At 56.2% G+C, this 16442-nt stretch overlaps 1 protein-coding gene across 1 annotated transcript in view; it reads left to right on the top strand.

Moving 5' to 3' along the window:
• The window catches only part of NRDE2 (NRDE-2, necessary for RNA interference, domain containing), a 47609-nt gene that overhangs the window by 27946 nt on the left and 3221 nt on the right, over window positions 1-16442 (top strand). The window contains exons 6-12 of the mRNA XM_052646923.1: window positions 419-824; window positions 2205-2338; window positions 3870-3990; window positions 6140-6315; window positions 9260-9646; window positions 10826-11727; window positions 12788-12926. Coding sequence (XP_052502883.1) covers window positions 419-824; window positions 2205-2338; window positions 3870-3990; window positions 6140-6315; window positions 9260-9646; window positions 10826-11727; window positions 12788-12926 — 2265 coding nt within the window. The remainder of the gene's footprint in view (window positions 1-418; window positions 825-2204; window positions 2339-3869; window positions 3991-6139; window positions 6316-9259; window positions 9647-10825; window positions 11728-12787; window positions 12927-16442) is intronic.

The raw sequence follows: 16442 nt of genomic DNA, 5'->3' as shown, positions 1-16442 counted from the left end.
CTCCTTGCCGCCCACGGGGCTCTCGAGAGATAGAGAGTGGATAGGGCTTCCCAGGTGGTGCCAGGGGTCAAGAACCCGCCTGCCAGTGCAGGAGACCTAAGAGATGGGGGTTCGATCCCTGGGTCAGGAAGATCCCCTGGAGGAGAAAATGGCAGCCCACTCCAGTATTCTTGCCTGGAGAGTCCCATGGACAGAGGCATCTGGTGGGCCACAGTCCGTGGGGTCTCAGGGAGCCAGACATGTCTTACCGACTAAACTCCCAACCCCAAACACGAGACCAGAGCTACCAACCTGAAGAGCACTTCATTGTGTGGAGTGAGCAGCCCTGTGGGCCTTATAAGTCACTCCACAAGCAGTGCTGACACCCCGGGCCCCCCGGGTCCATGTGCCCATGTGAGTGGGTGTTTTTGTTGTTGAGGACGAGGTCATGAGAAGACCGGGCCTCTACGCCGTGGAGGAAGGAGAGCCGGAGACACGGAAGCGGTCCCTGCGGCTGGTCCTGGAGAAGAAGCTGGCCATCCTGGAGAGGGCCATCGAGAGCAACCCGAGCAGCGTGGACCTGAAGCTCGCCAAGCTGAAGCTCTGCACCGAGTTCTGGGAGCCCACCACTCTGCTCAAAGAGTGGCAGAAACTGATCTTCTTACATCCCAACAACACAGCCCTCTGGCAGAAATACCTGTTGTTTTGCCAGAGCCAGTTCAGCACCTTCTCTGTATCAAAAATTCAGAGTCTGTACGGGAAGTGCTTGAGCACCCTGTCCGCCGTGAGGGACGGCAGCATCGTCTCCCACCCTGAGCTGCCCGGCACCGAGGAGGCCATGTTTGGTAAGGAGACGGCCACCTAGTCCAGTGATGCGGGAGGGGCTGTTCTTTCATTTGGCTTCATTGAAAATAGCTTATCTTTGATTTATTTTAGGAAAGTCTAAGTTGATAAAGCTTATGCTTAAAAAAGGGTATTATGAGTTCTTTTCATGATGGGTAACCCGCCCCCATGCCCGCACCACCTTCTGGGCAGCTGGAGGCATTAAGCCAGCACAGTTCAGAAAATATCGTCAGGCTAGAAGCTCCAGCTTTTCCAGCTGTTACTCAGGTAAACGCAGTCTCTTAACTCCTTTGGCTGTTTGTGGCCTTATCTGTTGAGATGCCCACATCTCACCCCGTTGTGGGGGCTTAGGCAGTCACGCTGGTAGGGTGCGCTGGCTGGCTGTCAATCACTGATAGATACAGGCTACTGGTGTCATCATGCCGGTAACGTTTACAGTAGGTCCCCAAGGAGACTAGACTGTATTACACATTTTGTCCAGTAATGAGATCCAGAGATGGCGTGTTATACTGGAGTGTGTCACTCCTGACCTGAATGCTGGGTTTGCCCTTCACAGGCTCCTGTGTGACCTTGGGTAGGTTCCTTAACCCATCTGACCTGTAGTTTCTCTCCCAGCAACAGCAGTCCAATACCTGCTTCACAGGAGGGCTGTGCCTGTCAGCTGAGATGGTATATGGGGAGCCTAGCTCAGGGTCTGACTCAAATCCCTTTGATTTGATCAAAGGGATCAAATTTCTTTGATCAAATCCCTGCTACTGAATATTGCTACTAATTTCTAAAGATAGAAGAAATATATTGCTCTAGAAATAATAAGCATTTGCATCACAGCCTTAAAGGGGCTCATATTTGATATTAACGTGTTGATATGCTCAAACAGCTTAATGGTATCTCAGAGAGAGAATTGTACCACAGTTTAAATGAACCGAAAATTTCAAACATGGAACCCAGATTTGTTTCCAGCAGGACCGAGTCTGTGATGGAGATTGCTGGTGAACAATGCCATCTAGTGATCCACCGAGCACAGAGCTTGGCTCTCTGATTTAAAAAAAATTGACGGCGCCGTCCTCTCCTGAGTTTTTCTCGTAAGAACGAGCTCTGAGTGCTTGATAACCAGCATTCAGACCGCCCACCGGTCTTGTTTCGTTGTCACCGTTTGTGCTCCGTGGCCGTTTCCTTTAAAAGTGAGAATGGCGCACTGTGACTGCACTACTGTTACGTGGGTCCTTTAAACTCGGGACCTGCTCGCTCGCCGATTCGAAGCTGCGACAGTCACTGGTTTCGGGGAGAAGGCGATCTGGGTGCTGAGCTGTGCGTCTGTGGGGGCTGCTCGGTCCTGCCCAGGCGCTCACCAGGGCTCGTCCCCTTTGCTCTCCCGCCGGCAGCCCTCTTCCTGCAGCAGTGCCACTTCCTGCGGCAGGCTGGCCACACCGAGAAGGCCGTGTCTCTCTTCCAGGCCATGGTCGACTTCACGTTCTTCAAGCCTGACAGTGTGAAGGGCCTGCCCACCAAAGGCCAGGTGCGTGTCCTGCCCGAGTTCCCTGCTCCCGTCTCGGCCCGTCCCTCTTCTGGGGAGGGGTGTGGGTAATAGGAGTTGGTGGTAGTATTTTCAAAATATTTACATCCTCCTTACATCAGTTGAGAGTTGTCTCAGAAATATCCGGGCAATCCAAGGAAAAGCGTTGAGAGCAAAACGACGATCCCTCCACCTCCCAGCCATAAAGACTCACCGACGCTCTTTTCTCCCCCTTACTTCACCCCTGTTCAAATGCTAGTTACCACCCACCTCCAGGGAAGCAGCTACCACGCCTTTTATTCTTTTTTTAATTTTTCATAATTTTATTTATTTATTTGACTAGGCTTCTGTGGGTGTGGTGCTTCGGCTTCTCACTGCAGTGGTTTCTCTTGTTGTGGAGCAGGGGCTCTAGAGTGTTGCAGCTTCAGTACTTAGAACCCCCGGGCTCTGGGGCGCAGACTCTGGAGCCGTGACCCCTGGGCTCTAGATCACAGACTCAGGAGTGGTCATCCCCGGGCTCTAGAGAACAGACTCAGGAGTCGTGACCTCCCCCATCTGGGGCTCTAGGGCGCAGACTCAGGAGTCGTGACCCCCGGGCTCTGGGGCGCAGACTCAGTAGCTGTCGTGCACCCGCTTATTTGCCCCTCATTGGGATCTTCCTGGACCTGGGATCCAGCCTGCGTCCCCTGCATTGGCAGGCGGATTCTTTACCAGTGAGCCCCAGGGAAGTCCAAAATGTAGCTTTAAACCACAGGCCCTCTTTCCTGCCTCTGTATTCCAACCTGCGTCTCCCGTCTTTCCCTTGGTTAACCTTTCCTCCACCTAAAACCTTGGCTGAAGTTGCAGTGAAATTACATGTTGGTGCTTGTCAACACTGATCCTAATTTGGGCGGGGAGGGGGGGTGCGGGGGCGGGGGAGTGGGAGGGATTTAAGAAAACCTTTCTCCACTTAGGAAAAGTCAGTTTTCTACCTGACGAAGAGGGTCTTAGGAGATGGACAGGGTAGCTCAGGTGATGGTGAGCTTTCCAAGGTCTTTCGTGACAGGCTGCGTCTCCACCTTGTGGAGCTTTCTTGAACTGCCTGTAAGAACTATTTTTAATCATCATTATTTTTAACCTTTCTCTTCTGGACAAAATTGGGGCAAGGAATATTGGCTAGTATTGATAGAACTGATTGTTATATAGTAAGCCAGGTAACAGTTATTCTAAGAGATGTGTTGCTGTTTTACAAACGTGGTGAACTAGAGAAGGGACTCAGTCTCTCTGCAGAGCCTGGGGTGTGGTCAGGGGTCAGGGTCAGAGCTGCGCTCATCCCCACCCCTTGACTGACAGTCTCTGTGATGGGAGACGTTGCTGATGAGGGTCGGGGCCCGGGCTAAAGCCTAGCCCAGGACCAGTCCACGCGCTTGAGGCTTTGAATACTCTGGAGCGCATGACCAAACCTCAGTACATCTTCCCAACACACAGTAGGGATTCGGTGCTTGTTGGCAGAGCTGAACGTGGCGGCTAACCTCCATGTTTCACACCTCGACAGGTGGAGTTCTTTGAGCCCTTCTGGGACAGCGGCGAGCCCCGGGCCGGGGAGAAGGGCGCCCGGGGCTGGAGAGCCTGGATGCACCAGCAGGAGCGGGGCGGCTGGGTGGCCGTCGGCCCAGGTGAGGCGCCTCTCCGGGGAGGGGCTGCTGCCTCCTCCTCGCGGGGTTTTCCGTTTTCCTGGCGTGTTGATGTGTGCCGGCGGTTCCTCAGTAACTCAGGAACGTTATACAGATCCCGCGAATGACCTGGGAGCTCAGGCTGTTCTTCCCCTGAGGCACCTTAAAGCAGCCCCCACCAGCCCTGCCAAGAAGTCGGGGAAGAGTACGCAGGGAACCTGTGCGCCCTTCACCCGCTGCCCCCGCGGTGGAGGGCGCCGCGGGGAGTCCGCTCAGATTTTGCCCATGTTGCAGCTGCTCATTTCTGCCTGTGTCTGCTCAGCTCTCTGCATTTATCCCGTATGCGGCTTCGGGCAGCCCCGCCGCGGTCTCACTGTAGAACCCTGCCTCCCTCCCTCGAGACCCCTGTGCGCCCCCTTCTGCCTGCCCCGCCCCGCCCCCCCGTTTATATAAGTGGAATCATATGTAACTCTTCAACATTTCTAATCGTGAAAGACAGTTTGCCAGTCTGGCCATTTCTAAGTGTGCAGTTCGGTGGCATCAGTTACATTTGGACACTTGTCACTCATCATCACCTCCATCCCCCTCAGCTCCTCGTCTCCCCCAGCGCCCTGACCCCAGTCCAGCTCACTCCCCATCCCTCCTCATGGCCACCGACTGCCACTGCCCAGATCGAGCCTCTGCAGAGCGCCGCGTGCGCAGTCAGTGCTGCTTGGCTCACGCAGCGTGATGTCCTCAAGGTTCACACGGCACAGAGCACACGCCAGTATTTCTTCCGTTATTAAGGCTGAATGATTTTCCACCGTGTGCATATCTCTCACGCACGCTCGCACGCACGCACGCACGCACGCACGCACACGGCGCATCACTTCCCCTTTCGGCAGTTGTGAATATACTGCTAGGCTTGTGGATGAGTCCTTGAGCCCCAGCTTTCGGTTCTTTGGGAAGTGCACCCAGAGGTGGAACTGCCAGCTTGGGCGGTGGCTCTGACTCTCTGCAGAGCCCTCGCACGGGTGTGCCACAGCAGCTGCACCATCTCGCATGCTCAGCACCAGCGCAGCAGGGTCCGAGCGCCTCGCATGCTCACTGGCAGGCGTCTTCTGTGTAGCGTTTGCAGACCGGCTTTCCTCGTTTGGCAGAGCCCCTGAGCTCTGTCCACGCGGGGTGTGCCAGCAGCTGTGTTCGCGTTTTCTGCTCCGCGGTGCCCGCGGCATAGCTGTGCCGTAGTTTCTCTAGGCACCTCGGCACCTAGTGTAGGCACCTGGTGTAGGACTCTGGCGTCTTTGCCAGTTTTTGGCCTTTATGAATGAAGCTGCTGTGGGCATCAGTGTAAAGGTTTCTGTGGGAATATGGGTTTTCGTCTTTCTGGGGTCGGCGCCCAAGGATACAATTTCTAGGCCTTATGGTCGGTGCATTTTAGTTTCATAAGAAACTGCCAGACTGTTTTCTGGGCGGCCAAACCATTTTACATACTGTGTTTATTTTTAACTTTATTGAATTTCAGTGGAAAACTCAGAATTTTTTCCTTTTTTATTCTGCATGTTCAGAGTTAGGAAACAAAGTAAAATAAAATACAGGATATCTTGAACTGCCTCTTTCTTTAAAAAAAAGTGAACATGGATGATAATCAGGGCCACTGGCTAAAAATTCTGATGGCTTAAGAAAATCTAAAGCAGTGCTATCATTAAATGTCCTTTAGCATTCTGGAACTGTGTTGTGTAATACAGTAGCTGCTAGCAACACATGGCTGTTTTAATTGAAATAAAATCTGAAATTCAGTTATTCTACCAGCTACGATTCAAATGCCCAGCAGGTCACATGTGGCTACCATATCACACAGAATTAGAACATTCTCATCGTCACAGAAAGTTCTCCTGGACAGTTCTCGTCTAAAATATGTCATTCCCATTTTTAATTGCTGTGAGAGCATAAAAAATCATCTGAGTTCATCGGCTCACCTTCCTTTTCTGGGAGCCTGACTGATTACGGGAGAGTCCGTAAATGCCGCTGAGGGGCCCACAAGGCTGGGCTTGGGTCATGTTCATCTTGGCCTTCAGGCGTCCGCCCCATCCCTGGCCCGAGCAGCTGGGTTTGAGGGTTGAGGGCGGTGCTGTCTGCTGGTTCGGTTGCTGGAAGTTTAATTCTCACCTAGATGACGACGACGAGGAGCCGGAGGACGAGGACCAGGAGATTAGAGACAAGACGCTGCCCCGGTGGCAGATCTGGCTGGCCGCCGAGCGGTCCCGAGACCACAGACACTGGCAGCCATGGCGCCCGGACAAGGCCAGGAAGCAGACGGAGGAAGACTGCGAGGACCCCGAGAGACAGGTGAGCCACCACGCCCACCCCCAGCGGCGGGCGTTGCTCTCTCCTGTTCCCTCGGGGTTTCTGTTCCCAGAAGGAGCCCGAGCCTGGCTCGGGAGAGGCTGATCCGCCCCGCTCCGGCCTTCAGAAACGTCCTCCCCCGGGAAAGCGGCAGGGCTGCGCTGGCTGCTGGTGATGGAGGAGGCTCGGGGCTCTCGCCCTGACTGTCCCTGTGCCTGAGGAGGCGGTTGGGTCTGGTGGTCAGCCCTCCAGAGACTGTCTTCCAGGATATTCAGTCAGTTTTCCACACGAAGCCTTGACGGCTCAAGGTTGGAAACCGTGGAGTCACTGTCCTAAATTCTTCCTCTGTGTCCACTTTCCCCGCTTTCCATCCTTGAAGATGCGTGAGTGCGTGTGACTCGGGAGACGGGGGGCAGGAGGTGCAGGCCCTGGGGACGGGGGGTCGGGGCCCGTCCTCCTGGGGAGGAGGCAGCGCTCAGTGAGCCCTGGTGCCTGCCATGCGCTCAGGCTGCGTCCCTCGCGGCCTGGTGCCCTACTGTGCGCTGGCAGCTCCGCAGCTTTCGGCGTCGGCCTTGTTCAGTCCCTAAGTCGTGTCCAGGTCTTTGTGACCCCGTGGACTGCAGCACGCCAGGCTTCTCTGTCCTCCACTATCTCCTGGAGTTTGCACAAACTCATGTCCATTGAGCTGGTGGTGCCGTCCAACCTTCTCATCCTCTGTCTTCCCCTTCTTCTCCTGCCTTCAGTCTTTCCCACATCAGGGTCTTTTCCAGTGAGCCGTCTCTTCACATCAGGTGGCTAGAGTATTGGAGCTTCAACATCAGTCCTTCTAATGAATACTCAGGGTTGATTACCTTTAGGACTGACTGGTTGGATCTCCATGCAGTCCAGGGGACTCTGAAGAGTCTCCTCCAACACAACTTGAAAGCATCAGTTCTGTGAGCTCAGTCTTCTCTATGGTTCAACTCTCACATCCATACATGACTGCTGGAAAAACCATAGCTTTGATTATATGGATTTGTCAACAAAGTGAAGTCTCTGCTTTTTAATACACTGTCTACGTTTGTCATAGCTTTTCTTCCAAGAAGCAAGCGTCTTTTAATTTCATGGCTGCAGTCACAGTCCTTAGTGATTTTGGAACCCAAGAAGTTTTACATTAAAATAAAGGAAGAAATTCTATTTCAGTACCTGGAATTGAGCCACTTTGACAAAATACCAACTACAGTCTACCCCAAACAATGAGGGGTTAGGGTCATCAGCCCCCAGCAGGTGAAAATCTGAGTGTAACTTTGTAGTCAGCCCTTTGCATCCAAGGTTCCATAGCCTCAGATTCAACCAGCCATGCGTCATGTGGTCCTGGGGGACATGTTCAGTGAAAAAACCCATGTGCAAGTTAGGGTCTGGGTCCGCGGCGTTCCTGGCCTGTGACAGTCACGGGTACAGACCGAGAGGCCTTACAGCAGTGAGGCTCCCGGGCTCTGACAAAGCTCAAGGGCAGAGGCTTCTCCTGTTTGCATCTGTGTCCCCAGCGTCTGGGCAGAGGTTGTCCCCTGACAAGGCCTCCGCCAGTCCTGGATATTGAGCGAGCATCTGTTTGATCCGGGAGCTCGCGCTCCACCAGAGAAATCTACATGACTGCAGGCCCTGGAGGGCCTGGGGTGTCCCAGGAGAGGCGAAGGGGGTGGCCAGGGTGGACTTAAGAAACCAGGATCGGGGAGAAGGAGAGAGGTGCTCTCTGGGCTGGAGGGAGCAGCCAGGGACTCGAGTCTACCCGCGAGCTCCCCGCCCTGGCTGAGCCCAAGTTTTCAGAAGGCGGATGGGGTTTGTCTTTGGTGTGTGAGGGTTTTACAGACTTCGTGGCTGAGCTCCAGAAGTTAGTTCTCGAGCCTCAGCAATTCGACAGTTTCCCGGAAGCTCGTTCCTGGAGCCAGGTACTGCTATGAGCAATTTCTTAGATTTCTCTGCTTTAGTGAAAACCTGGAGGAGAAAAGCTTTCTGATTAATTGGTGGTTCTGATGGGTCGAGTCCCAGGGAGTCCAGTCTTCCTGTGCTTGTGTTTTGATTCCCTCTTTGCTGACGGCCACAGAGGCCAGGCAGGCAGGCAGGCAGGGCGGCAGGCGGAGCGCGGTCCCCGTGGCCTCGCAGCCTGAAGCTGTACGTGCAGCCAGCTGTGAGCACAGCTAGCACGAGGCCCTCATGCCGCTCCCCGCACGGCCCGATGCTCCGCAGCGTCCCTTTTCCTTTGCTGCTGTTTATATATCTTGGAGCATATTTTTCATTTCCTGTGGCAGTTTGGTGCAAAGAAAACACAAAATCGTAACTTTCTTCTATCTTGAAATAAAAAATTTTCCCGACTGTAACTTATGAAAGTAACTACAAAAGCAACGACGTGTGTTGTCAGAAGCGGATGCGATTCTGGATTTCCTGTGAATCCATTAGGCGACTCTGAAATTCCCTGCTATGGTGTCCCCTCCCGTGGACGGTGCCCAGGGGGTGTGAGACGCTGCCCCCAGCGCCCACCCGCCTGCCCTCAGCTTGCCTCACTTTACAGAAAACCTAGCTCCTGTGTGTTTAAAACTGAGTAATGTTGGCGCATATCCATATAAAAGGGATTGCTGGGGGTGGTGAGGGGCTACCCTGGTGGCTCAGTGGTAGAGAATCTTCCTGCCGTGCAGGAGACACGGGCTCGGGCCCTGGTCGGGAAGAGCCCACACGCGTGGAGCAGCGAAGCCCGTGAGCCCTGGGGCGCGGGCTCCGCAGCGAGACGCCTCTGCAGTGAGAAGCCCGGCACCGCGGCTCGAGAAGAGCCCCGCCCGCGGCGCCGGGAGAGGGGCCCACAGCCGCAAGGACCCCGCGCAGCCCCGCGCAGCTCGCACAGGCCCGCGGGAGACGCGCGGAGGCCCTGCTGTTTGTTCGCTGCGTTCGTCACTCGGTTTCTGTCTCCTTGCAGGTGTTGTTTGACGATCTCGGTCAGTCTCTGATCCGACTGTCCAGCCCGGATCTCCAGTTTCAGCTGATTGCGGCCTTCCTGCAGTTCCTGGGGGTGCCTTCCGGCTTCCGCGCCCCCGCCTCCTGCCTCTATCTGGCCATGGACGAGAACAGCATCTTCGACAACGAACTTTATAACGAAAAGCCCTTGACTCTCCCTGACCTCTCCTGCTCCGGCGTCGGCTGTGTGGGCCACATGGAGCCTCTGGGCGGCCGGCGCTGGCCGGGGGGTCCCAGTCGAGAGGGCGAGGAGTTTATCCGCAACGTCTTCCACCTGGCGCTGCCTCTGTTTGCAGGCAGGGAGCGGTCTCAGCTCTGTGTCTCCTGGCTACGGTACGAGATCACCAAGGTAACGCCGCGCCCCCCGCCCCTGGGTGGGGACCTCGGCTCCTGTCGCGGGAGTCGGTGGGGCGGGCAGGCTGTGTTCTGCAGGGCGCCGGCCCCAGCATGTCCCCCTTCAGGGACCCAAGGGCACCGCGCGAGTGGCTGCCCCTTCTGAGGGGCCGCAGGGAAGGGGGGCGGGAGACTGAGCCCAGCTTGTCAGTGCCCCGAGCTGCTCTTGTGCTGACTCTATTCTCAGGTGTCTGTGTGAGCAGTTAGTGTTAAGGATCACTCTTAAGCTTAAGCTGGGCTAGAGGATTTACGGACTTATTAAAATAGATAAAATAAGCTACTTACCCTGCTTTTTAGTATCTATTACCTGCTAGAAATTTGTCTAGGATTGACTCTTCTGCCCTCTGCTGGCCACCAGCTAGAATTAAATGTTCACGTCCAAAGTTCTGATCCTTTAATTGCAAATGGCACACACCAGGCTGTGTTATTAAAACAGCGTCTGGTAAAATCTGATGGGGTTTCCCTGCTGGCTCAGCGGTAGAGAATCTACCTGCCCATGCAGGAGACGCGGGTTTGATCTTTGGCTCAGGAAGAGTCCACTGGAGGAGGTAATGGCAACCCACTCCAGTGCTCTTGCCTGGGAAATCCCACGGACGGAGGAGCCTGGCGGGCTACAGCCCGTGGGGTCGCAGAGAGTCAGACACGACTGAGCGACATTTGCTGGTCGCCTGTCTTTGAAGAAGCGCGTTTGGAGTGTCAGCCTCCTTTACAGGAGTGTCAGAGGGAAGCCTGGACGTGTTCGTTTCCGGGTTCCCGTGGCCTCGGTAGAGCCCCGTTTCTCAGGGAGCCTACGGGTCTACCAGGTATGTGATGGAGGCAGGCAGTGTGGACGCCCCGCGTGGCTTCCTGCAGCTGATAGTACAGAGAAAGAGTGGCTGCTCGGTCGTGCCTGACTCTGTGACCCCACAGACTGCAGCCCGCTAGGCTCCTCCGTCCATGGGATTTCTCCAGGCAAGAACACGAGTGGGTTCCCACTCCCTTCTCCAGGGGATCTTCCCCACCCAGGGGGGAATCCCAGGTCTCACATTGCAGGCAGATTCTTTACCGTCTGAGTCACCAGGGGACTCGACAGGACAAAGGGATGTCTATAACGTCATGGAGCATCTGAAGTAATTCTTTTCCTTTTTGCCTTTAGGTCATTTGGTGTCTGCACACTAAAGACAAGAAGAGATTAAAGTCACAAGGAAAGAACTGCAGAAAACTAGCCAAGAATCTCCTCAAGGAGCCGGACAACCGCAACAGCTTCTGCCTCTGGCAGCAGTATGCGCTTCTGGAGTGGTTGCTGGGCAACACAGAGGACGCCCGGAAGGTCTTCGACGCAGCCCTGGGCACCGCAGGGAGCCGGGGCCTGGAGGACCCGGAGCTCTGCGAGCTCGGCCTGCTCTACGGTGCGCTGGAGGCGGAGCTGTCGCCGCCCGTGGGCGGGGCCGCCCCAGCCCGGGCCGTGCACGTGCTGACCGGGCTGACTGAGCGCGGCCCCTGCGGGGCCTGCACGGGACAGGTCTCGGCCGTGCACGTTTTGAAGGCTCGGAAGGCATACGAACACGCGCTGCAGGACTGTCTAGGGGAGCGCCGCGGCCCTGACCCGGGCCCCCGCGACCGCTTCAGCCGCCTGGTCAGCCTGGCGAAGTGCTTCATGCTCTTCCAGTACCTGACCGTGGGGGTCCACGCCGCTGGGCGCGTCTATGAGCAGGTGTCTGCGGAGCTCCGGGGCTCTGTCTCCGCGGAGGGCGCCGGCCTGGAGGGCGCCCTGGAGGCCGTCACCCTGATGCACACCAGCCTGCTCAGGTTCCACGGCAGGGTTGCCGCCCACCCACTGGCTCCGCTGCGAGAGGCGCTCTCAGAGGCTTTACAGTTGTACCCGGGCAACCAGCTTCTCTGGAGGGCGTACGTGCAGATTCAAAGCAAGTCGCACAGCGCCAGCAGGACCAGAAGATTCTTCCACGCCATCACCAGGTCCACCAAACTCCTGGAGCCGTGGCTGTTTGCGATTGAAGCGGAGAGGATGCGGAAGAGGCTGGTGGACGCCGTGCAGAGGTGATCACGGAGCACCTCGGTCGCGGGTCCGCAGGCCTCTCTCGCGGTCCGGCCTTGTTCCCACGGCCCACCAGTCTCTGGAAGCTGGAAATACACGTGGCCCAGGGCCTGGAATGCCTGTGGGGTAGTGGGGAGCGGTGCCCTGTCTATGTTACAGGAAAATGCATTGAAAAAGGAGACAGATCTGCAGGGATTCAGGAAAGTGTGTTGAAAGAGGAGTGAGGGCAGAGAGCGGCCCCTTTGTCGGGAGCCCGCGGTGTCTCCCCAGGCCTCGCTCCGGCGCGTCCAGGGCTTTGCTTACGGTGCCTGAGTGCTTACTCCCGCTTTCGGGGGTCTGAGACCTTGTAGAGAAATTGTGGGGCGGGCACGCGGGCCTGGAGTCAAGTCCCAGTGCTTCCACTAGGCAGCTGTGTGACCCTGGGCAGGGCAGTTCACGGCTCTGGTCGGTTCCCTTTCTGTAAAATGGGCATAATTAAAGAGGGTTGCTGGGAAGAGTGAGTGCTGAGCACAAAGAGAGCCCAAAGTAATTACTAGCCTGTGTTACTATCGTGGGTGAGAACAGAGTCGTGCTTTAACTGTCTCTTTTCAGATAACACTATTTTATGTCTGAAGGTTAAGCAGTAGGCTCGGGCACGTGTTAGCTGAGGCATCATTGTTCCTTCTAGAACCTTCGTTGTTGTTTTACTGGGACCTGAGAAAGGCCGTGTTCAGGATTGCCTCTGAATAACAGTTTCCTTGTGTTTTGCACCTTCCATTCGAATTTTATTCACTGTCCTTTCAGCTGAAAGTCTCGCGGTAAATGTGCACTCTGCTAGTGAGGGGCAGGTTCTCCTGAGAAAAGGAGTCTGTGTGCCTCAGGGTGGACTCCGGGGTGCAGACACCGCAGAGCCCTGAACGCTATGCTCTGCCGGCCTTGGAGGAGCCACGTCTCACCTGCACCCCACGCCCCTAGACCTGGGGCAGCATTGCCTACCACACACGCCAACCCCCCCATCGCTGACCCTGCTGCGGCGTCAGCCTGAGCGGTTGTCCTGGACTCATCTGAGCCTCTGTCTTGCAGGGTGGATGGTAGAGAAGTCCATGCCACCCTTCCTGAGACCGGCCTGACGCACCGGATCAGAGCCCTGTTTGAGAGCGCCGTGCGGAGTGACCACGGGAGCCAGTGCCCCTTGCTGTGGAGGATGTACCTGAGCTTCCTGGTAGGACAGACGCTGGGGGTCTGTGGCTGTGCAGAGCGCTGTTCCTCTAACAGAAGAGCAGGGCAGGGGGCTCAGGACCCGGGAGATAGACTGACTGAGGAGGGGCCGCTCAGGCCCCGGGAGGGGGCTGGTAGAGTGAGGAGGGGGCTCAGGACCCAGGAGGGGCCTGGTAGACAGAGGAGGGGGCTCAGGACCTGGGAGGGGCCCTGGTAGATTGAGGAGGGGGCTCGGAACCTGGGAGGGGCCTGGTAGACAGAGGAGGGGGCTCAGGACCTGGGAGGGGCCCTGGTAGATTGAGGAGGGGGCTCGGAACCTGGGAGGGGCCTGGTAGACAGAGGAGGGGGCTCAGGACCCGGGAGGGGCCTGGTAGACAGAAGAGGGGGCTCAGGACCCGGGAGAGGCCTGGTAGAGTGACTGAGGAGGGCCACCTGGGCCGTTGGCGGCCCCGGGATATCTGTGTGTTTCTCTAAATTAACTTCGTTGAGGCAACAACTTGGAAATTGGTCTAAGAGCTTTCATTCAAAAGAGACCTAAGTCTGTTGCTCTTCTGCTTCTGAGAATTTCCAGGTCCCGATTCTGTTTTGTTACTAAAAGGTAAGATTCACTGTGGACTGTGGTTTTTAAAAGAGGCATTTCCAAAGCAGCTTTGTTTTTACTTAGAGGCACCACAGCCATTTAATTTTGTTAATGGGTTGTGCAGGCTGAAAGGTGGTTCCCGGGCCCCACGGGGTCTGAGTTGGCTCTGTCTTTGGTTAAAGGCCTGACATCGGGCTGCACTTCCTGTATCATAACACATCTGCTGAGTTTCATAGGTTTTTAGAAACAGTCTTCCAGCCACTTGAGTGTCTAGACAGTGCTCACGGCTGTTAAGTCATATCAGAGTGCCCTCCACTGACTACTGTACCTTTCAGAAGCCCTGAGGGGCCTTCCTGTTACGTAAATATGTGTATCTCTGATGATTTCCATAGGATAATTTCTCAGAAGTTTATCAAAGTATTTGAACATTCCCCATTGACGTTTGACAGAGAGGGATGTAAAAAGACACGGATAGGAAGGTAGGGGCTAAGATAAGTTCGGGGCTAGAAGTCCGGGCCTCCCCCAGCCTCTTAGAGTCCAGAGCTTATCTGGGAGCGCCTCCCCTGAGCTCTGAACGGCCTGGACAGTTTGTCTCAAGACAGCAGCTCGCAGGCACGCTCCCAGCACGAACGGGCCCCAGGCGGCCCCAGGATGAGCTATCACCTAAGTTTCTGTGGTTTCAACGTTTATTCTTCACGCTCAAAAGCGTAGATTTCACGTGTTGCCTCCTTGGTGTGGGATGGGAGCCTCCAGAAGTCCAGACGCCTCTGTGGTGTCCCTGCCCCAGGTGGCCGTCCCTGCTGGGCGGCCTTCGGGGTCTGCTCGTCGCCAGGCCCCTCGGCCGAAGGAACGGCTCGGACGCTCTCTCAGTTCCAGTGCCAACGCCCTGCGAGTCTGTGCCGCTGAAAGACCTTTCCACTTATGACGAGGGAGAGCTTGCGAATTCGCCAGTTTAACTCCTTCCAGGCTTTTCCAGGTAGAGAGACGGTGACGGGCAGGCTTGTAATGTTTCTGCTGAGGAGCTGCCGTGGTCTGGTTGGACCGTAGACAGAAAAATTCTTGTTGACTTGGAAAAAAAGATTGAGGCCGTTAGGGAGTGTCTTACCTTTTTGGAAAGATTAGCATCAGGCCAAGAATTAACTGAGCAGTGATTTCCCCTACCAGTTCCTAAGGCATCTGGGTGGGCTCCTAACACTTTGACAAAGCAGTGGAAAAAATCAAATTAGAGCCAAAATGTGAGGTGTTGGCTGGGTGGGCCTGGCTGGCAGGCGCCGCGGGGCCCTGGGGAGGCTATGGCTCTGGCTCCCTGGAGGAACAGTCACCATCTCCGTTTCACCTGGCATTTACCATGTGACGCCTGATACAGCCAAGGCCTTTTCCAGGGGCCAGCAGATGGAGGAACCAGCAGAGGGCAGTTCTTGTGTGAGGCTTGGCCAGGCCTGGAAAATCCCATGGATGGAGGAGCCTGGAAGGCTGCAGTCCATGGGGTCGCTGAGGGTCAGACAGAACTGAGTGACTTCCCTTTCACTTTTCACTTTCATGCATCGGAGGAGGAAATGGCAACCCACTCCAGTGTTCTTGCCTGGAGAATCCCAGGGACGGGGGAGCCTGGTGGGCTGCCGTCTATGGGGTCGCACAGAGTCGGACACACCTGAAGTGACTTAGCAGGAGCAGGGTTATCTGAGCGTCTCACAAAGGCAGTGGTGGAGAAAGTCCACTAATGAGATATTTCTTCTTTCAAGAACAAACCAAGCCTTCAGTGTGGTTACTGTTCTGGCAGAGGACGCCACAGGGCCCTGGTGTGTGCGGGCGGGCAGCTTACAGCAGCTCTCAGGGGTCCCTTCCAAGTCCAGCCTCAGAACGGCCTGGGAGGGAGCCGGGAGACCTGGGGTGAGGGGTGAGCCCTGCCTGGAGCTGACCAGGAACGCTGGTACAGCCCAAGGGGACAGGCTCCCCGACAGGGCGTCCACCTGGAGGATCTGCATGGGAGGCGAGGCCAGCCTTGCTGGACGGAGGCCCTGAGCCATGGCGGGGGTGCTCCTGAAGCCATCAGCGCTTCCGGGGGGTCGGTCACAGCCCTGCCTGCTCCCTGCCCGGTGGGCGTCCGCTCGCACACGCTCCTATGGGAACAGGACACCTGGGGGAGGGAGGCAGGCGGGCAGCTCTGGGCGCAGACTTCAGCTCCGTGAGCTCAGCTTGAGCCCACTCACGGCTGTGGGTGCCCACCGCGGAGCTGCCTGAGGGGGCTGTGACTCCTGGGGGAGGGGCTGGTCCCTTCCCGGGGCTTGGGAGAGGCTGGCGGGGGAGGGGGTGGAGGGGAGACTGCCTGCCGCGCTGGCACCCGCAGCAGGCGTGGGAAGAGCGCCTGTGAGTTGAGACCAAGGCTTCATACCTTAGTGTTGTATGAACGCTTCCCAGGCGGCACCCGCGGTGAACCCGCCTGCCAGTGCAGGAGGCGTGAGACACGGTCCCATCCCTGGGTCGGGAAGACCCCCCGGAGGAGAGCATGGAAGCCCGCTCCAGTGTTCTTGCCTGGAGAATCCCATGGACAGAGGAGCCAGAAGGCTACAGTCCATGGGGTCACAGTCAGACACGACTGAAGCAACTTAGCACACACGCATTGTATAAGAACGTGCTTAGAGTAGAAATGTGAATATTTGCGCACTCTCAGACTGAAATTCCTGATCAGAAACTTGCTCTTGACAAGGTTATTGATTGTTAATCCTGGGTATCTCATTTCTGTAAGATAGTTTGCAGAAAATGGCTAGTGTTAAAGTGAGCCTTTTCTGTCATCACCCTCATTCTCGGCACACTTGGGAACACCAGGTGTGATGGCCTGCGGGAAAGGAGGAGATGAAGATAGGTCATCAGGGTTCAAGGCCCAGTCCAGGCCCGCCAGACACAGCAGAGGCCCCGAGGGTGTCCCACGGCACGGGGACC

The sequence above is a fragment of the Budorcas taxicolor genome, chromosome 10 (assembly GCF_023091745.1).
Source record: "Budorcas taxicolor isolate Tak-1 chromosome 10, Takin1.1, whole genome shotgun sequence".
In the NCBI taxonomy this organism is placed as follows: Eukaryota; Metazoa; Chordata; class Mammalia; order Artiodactyla; family Bovidae; genus Budorcas; species Budorcas taxicolor.
The sequence above is the reverse complement of the archived record's forward strand: the minus strand, read 5'-3'. Positions and strand labels throughout refer to the sequence as shown.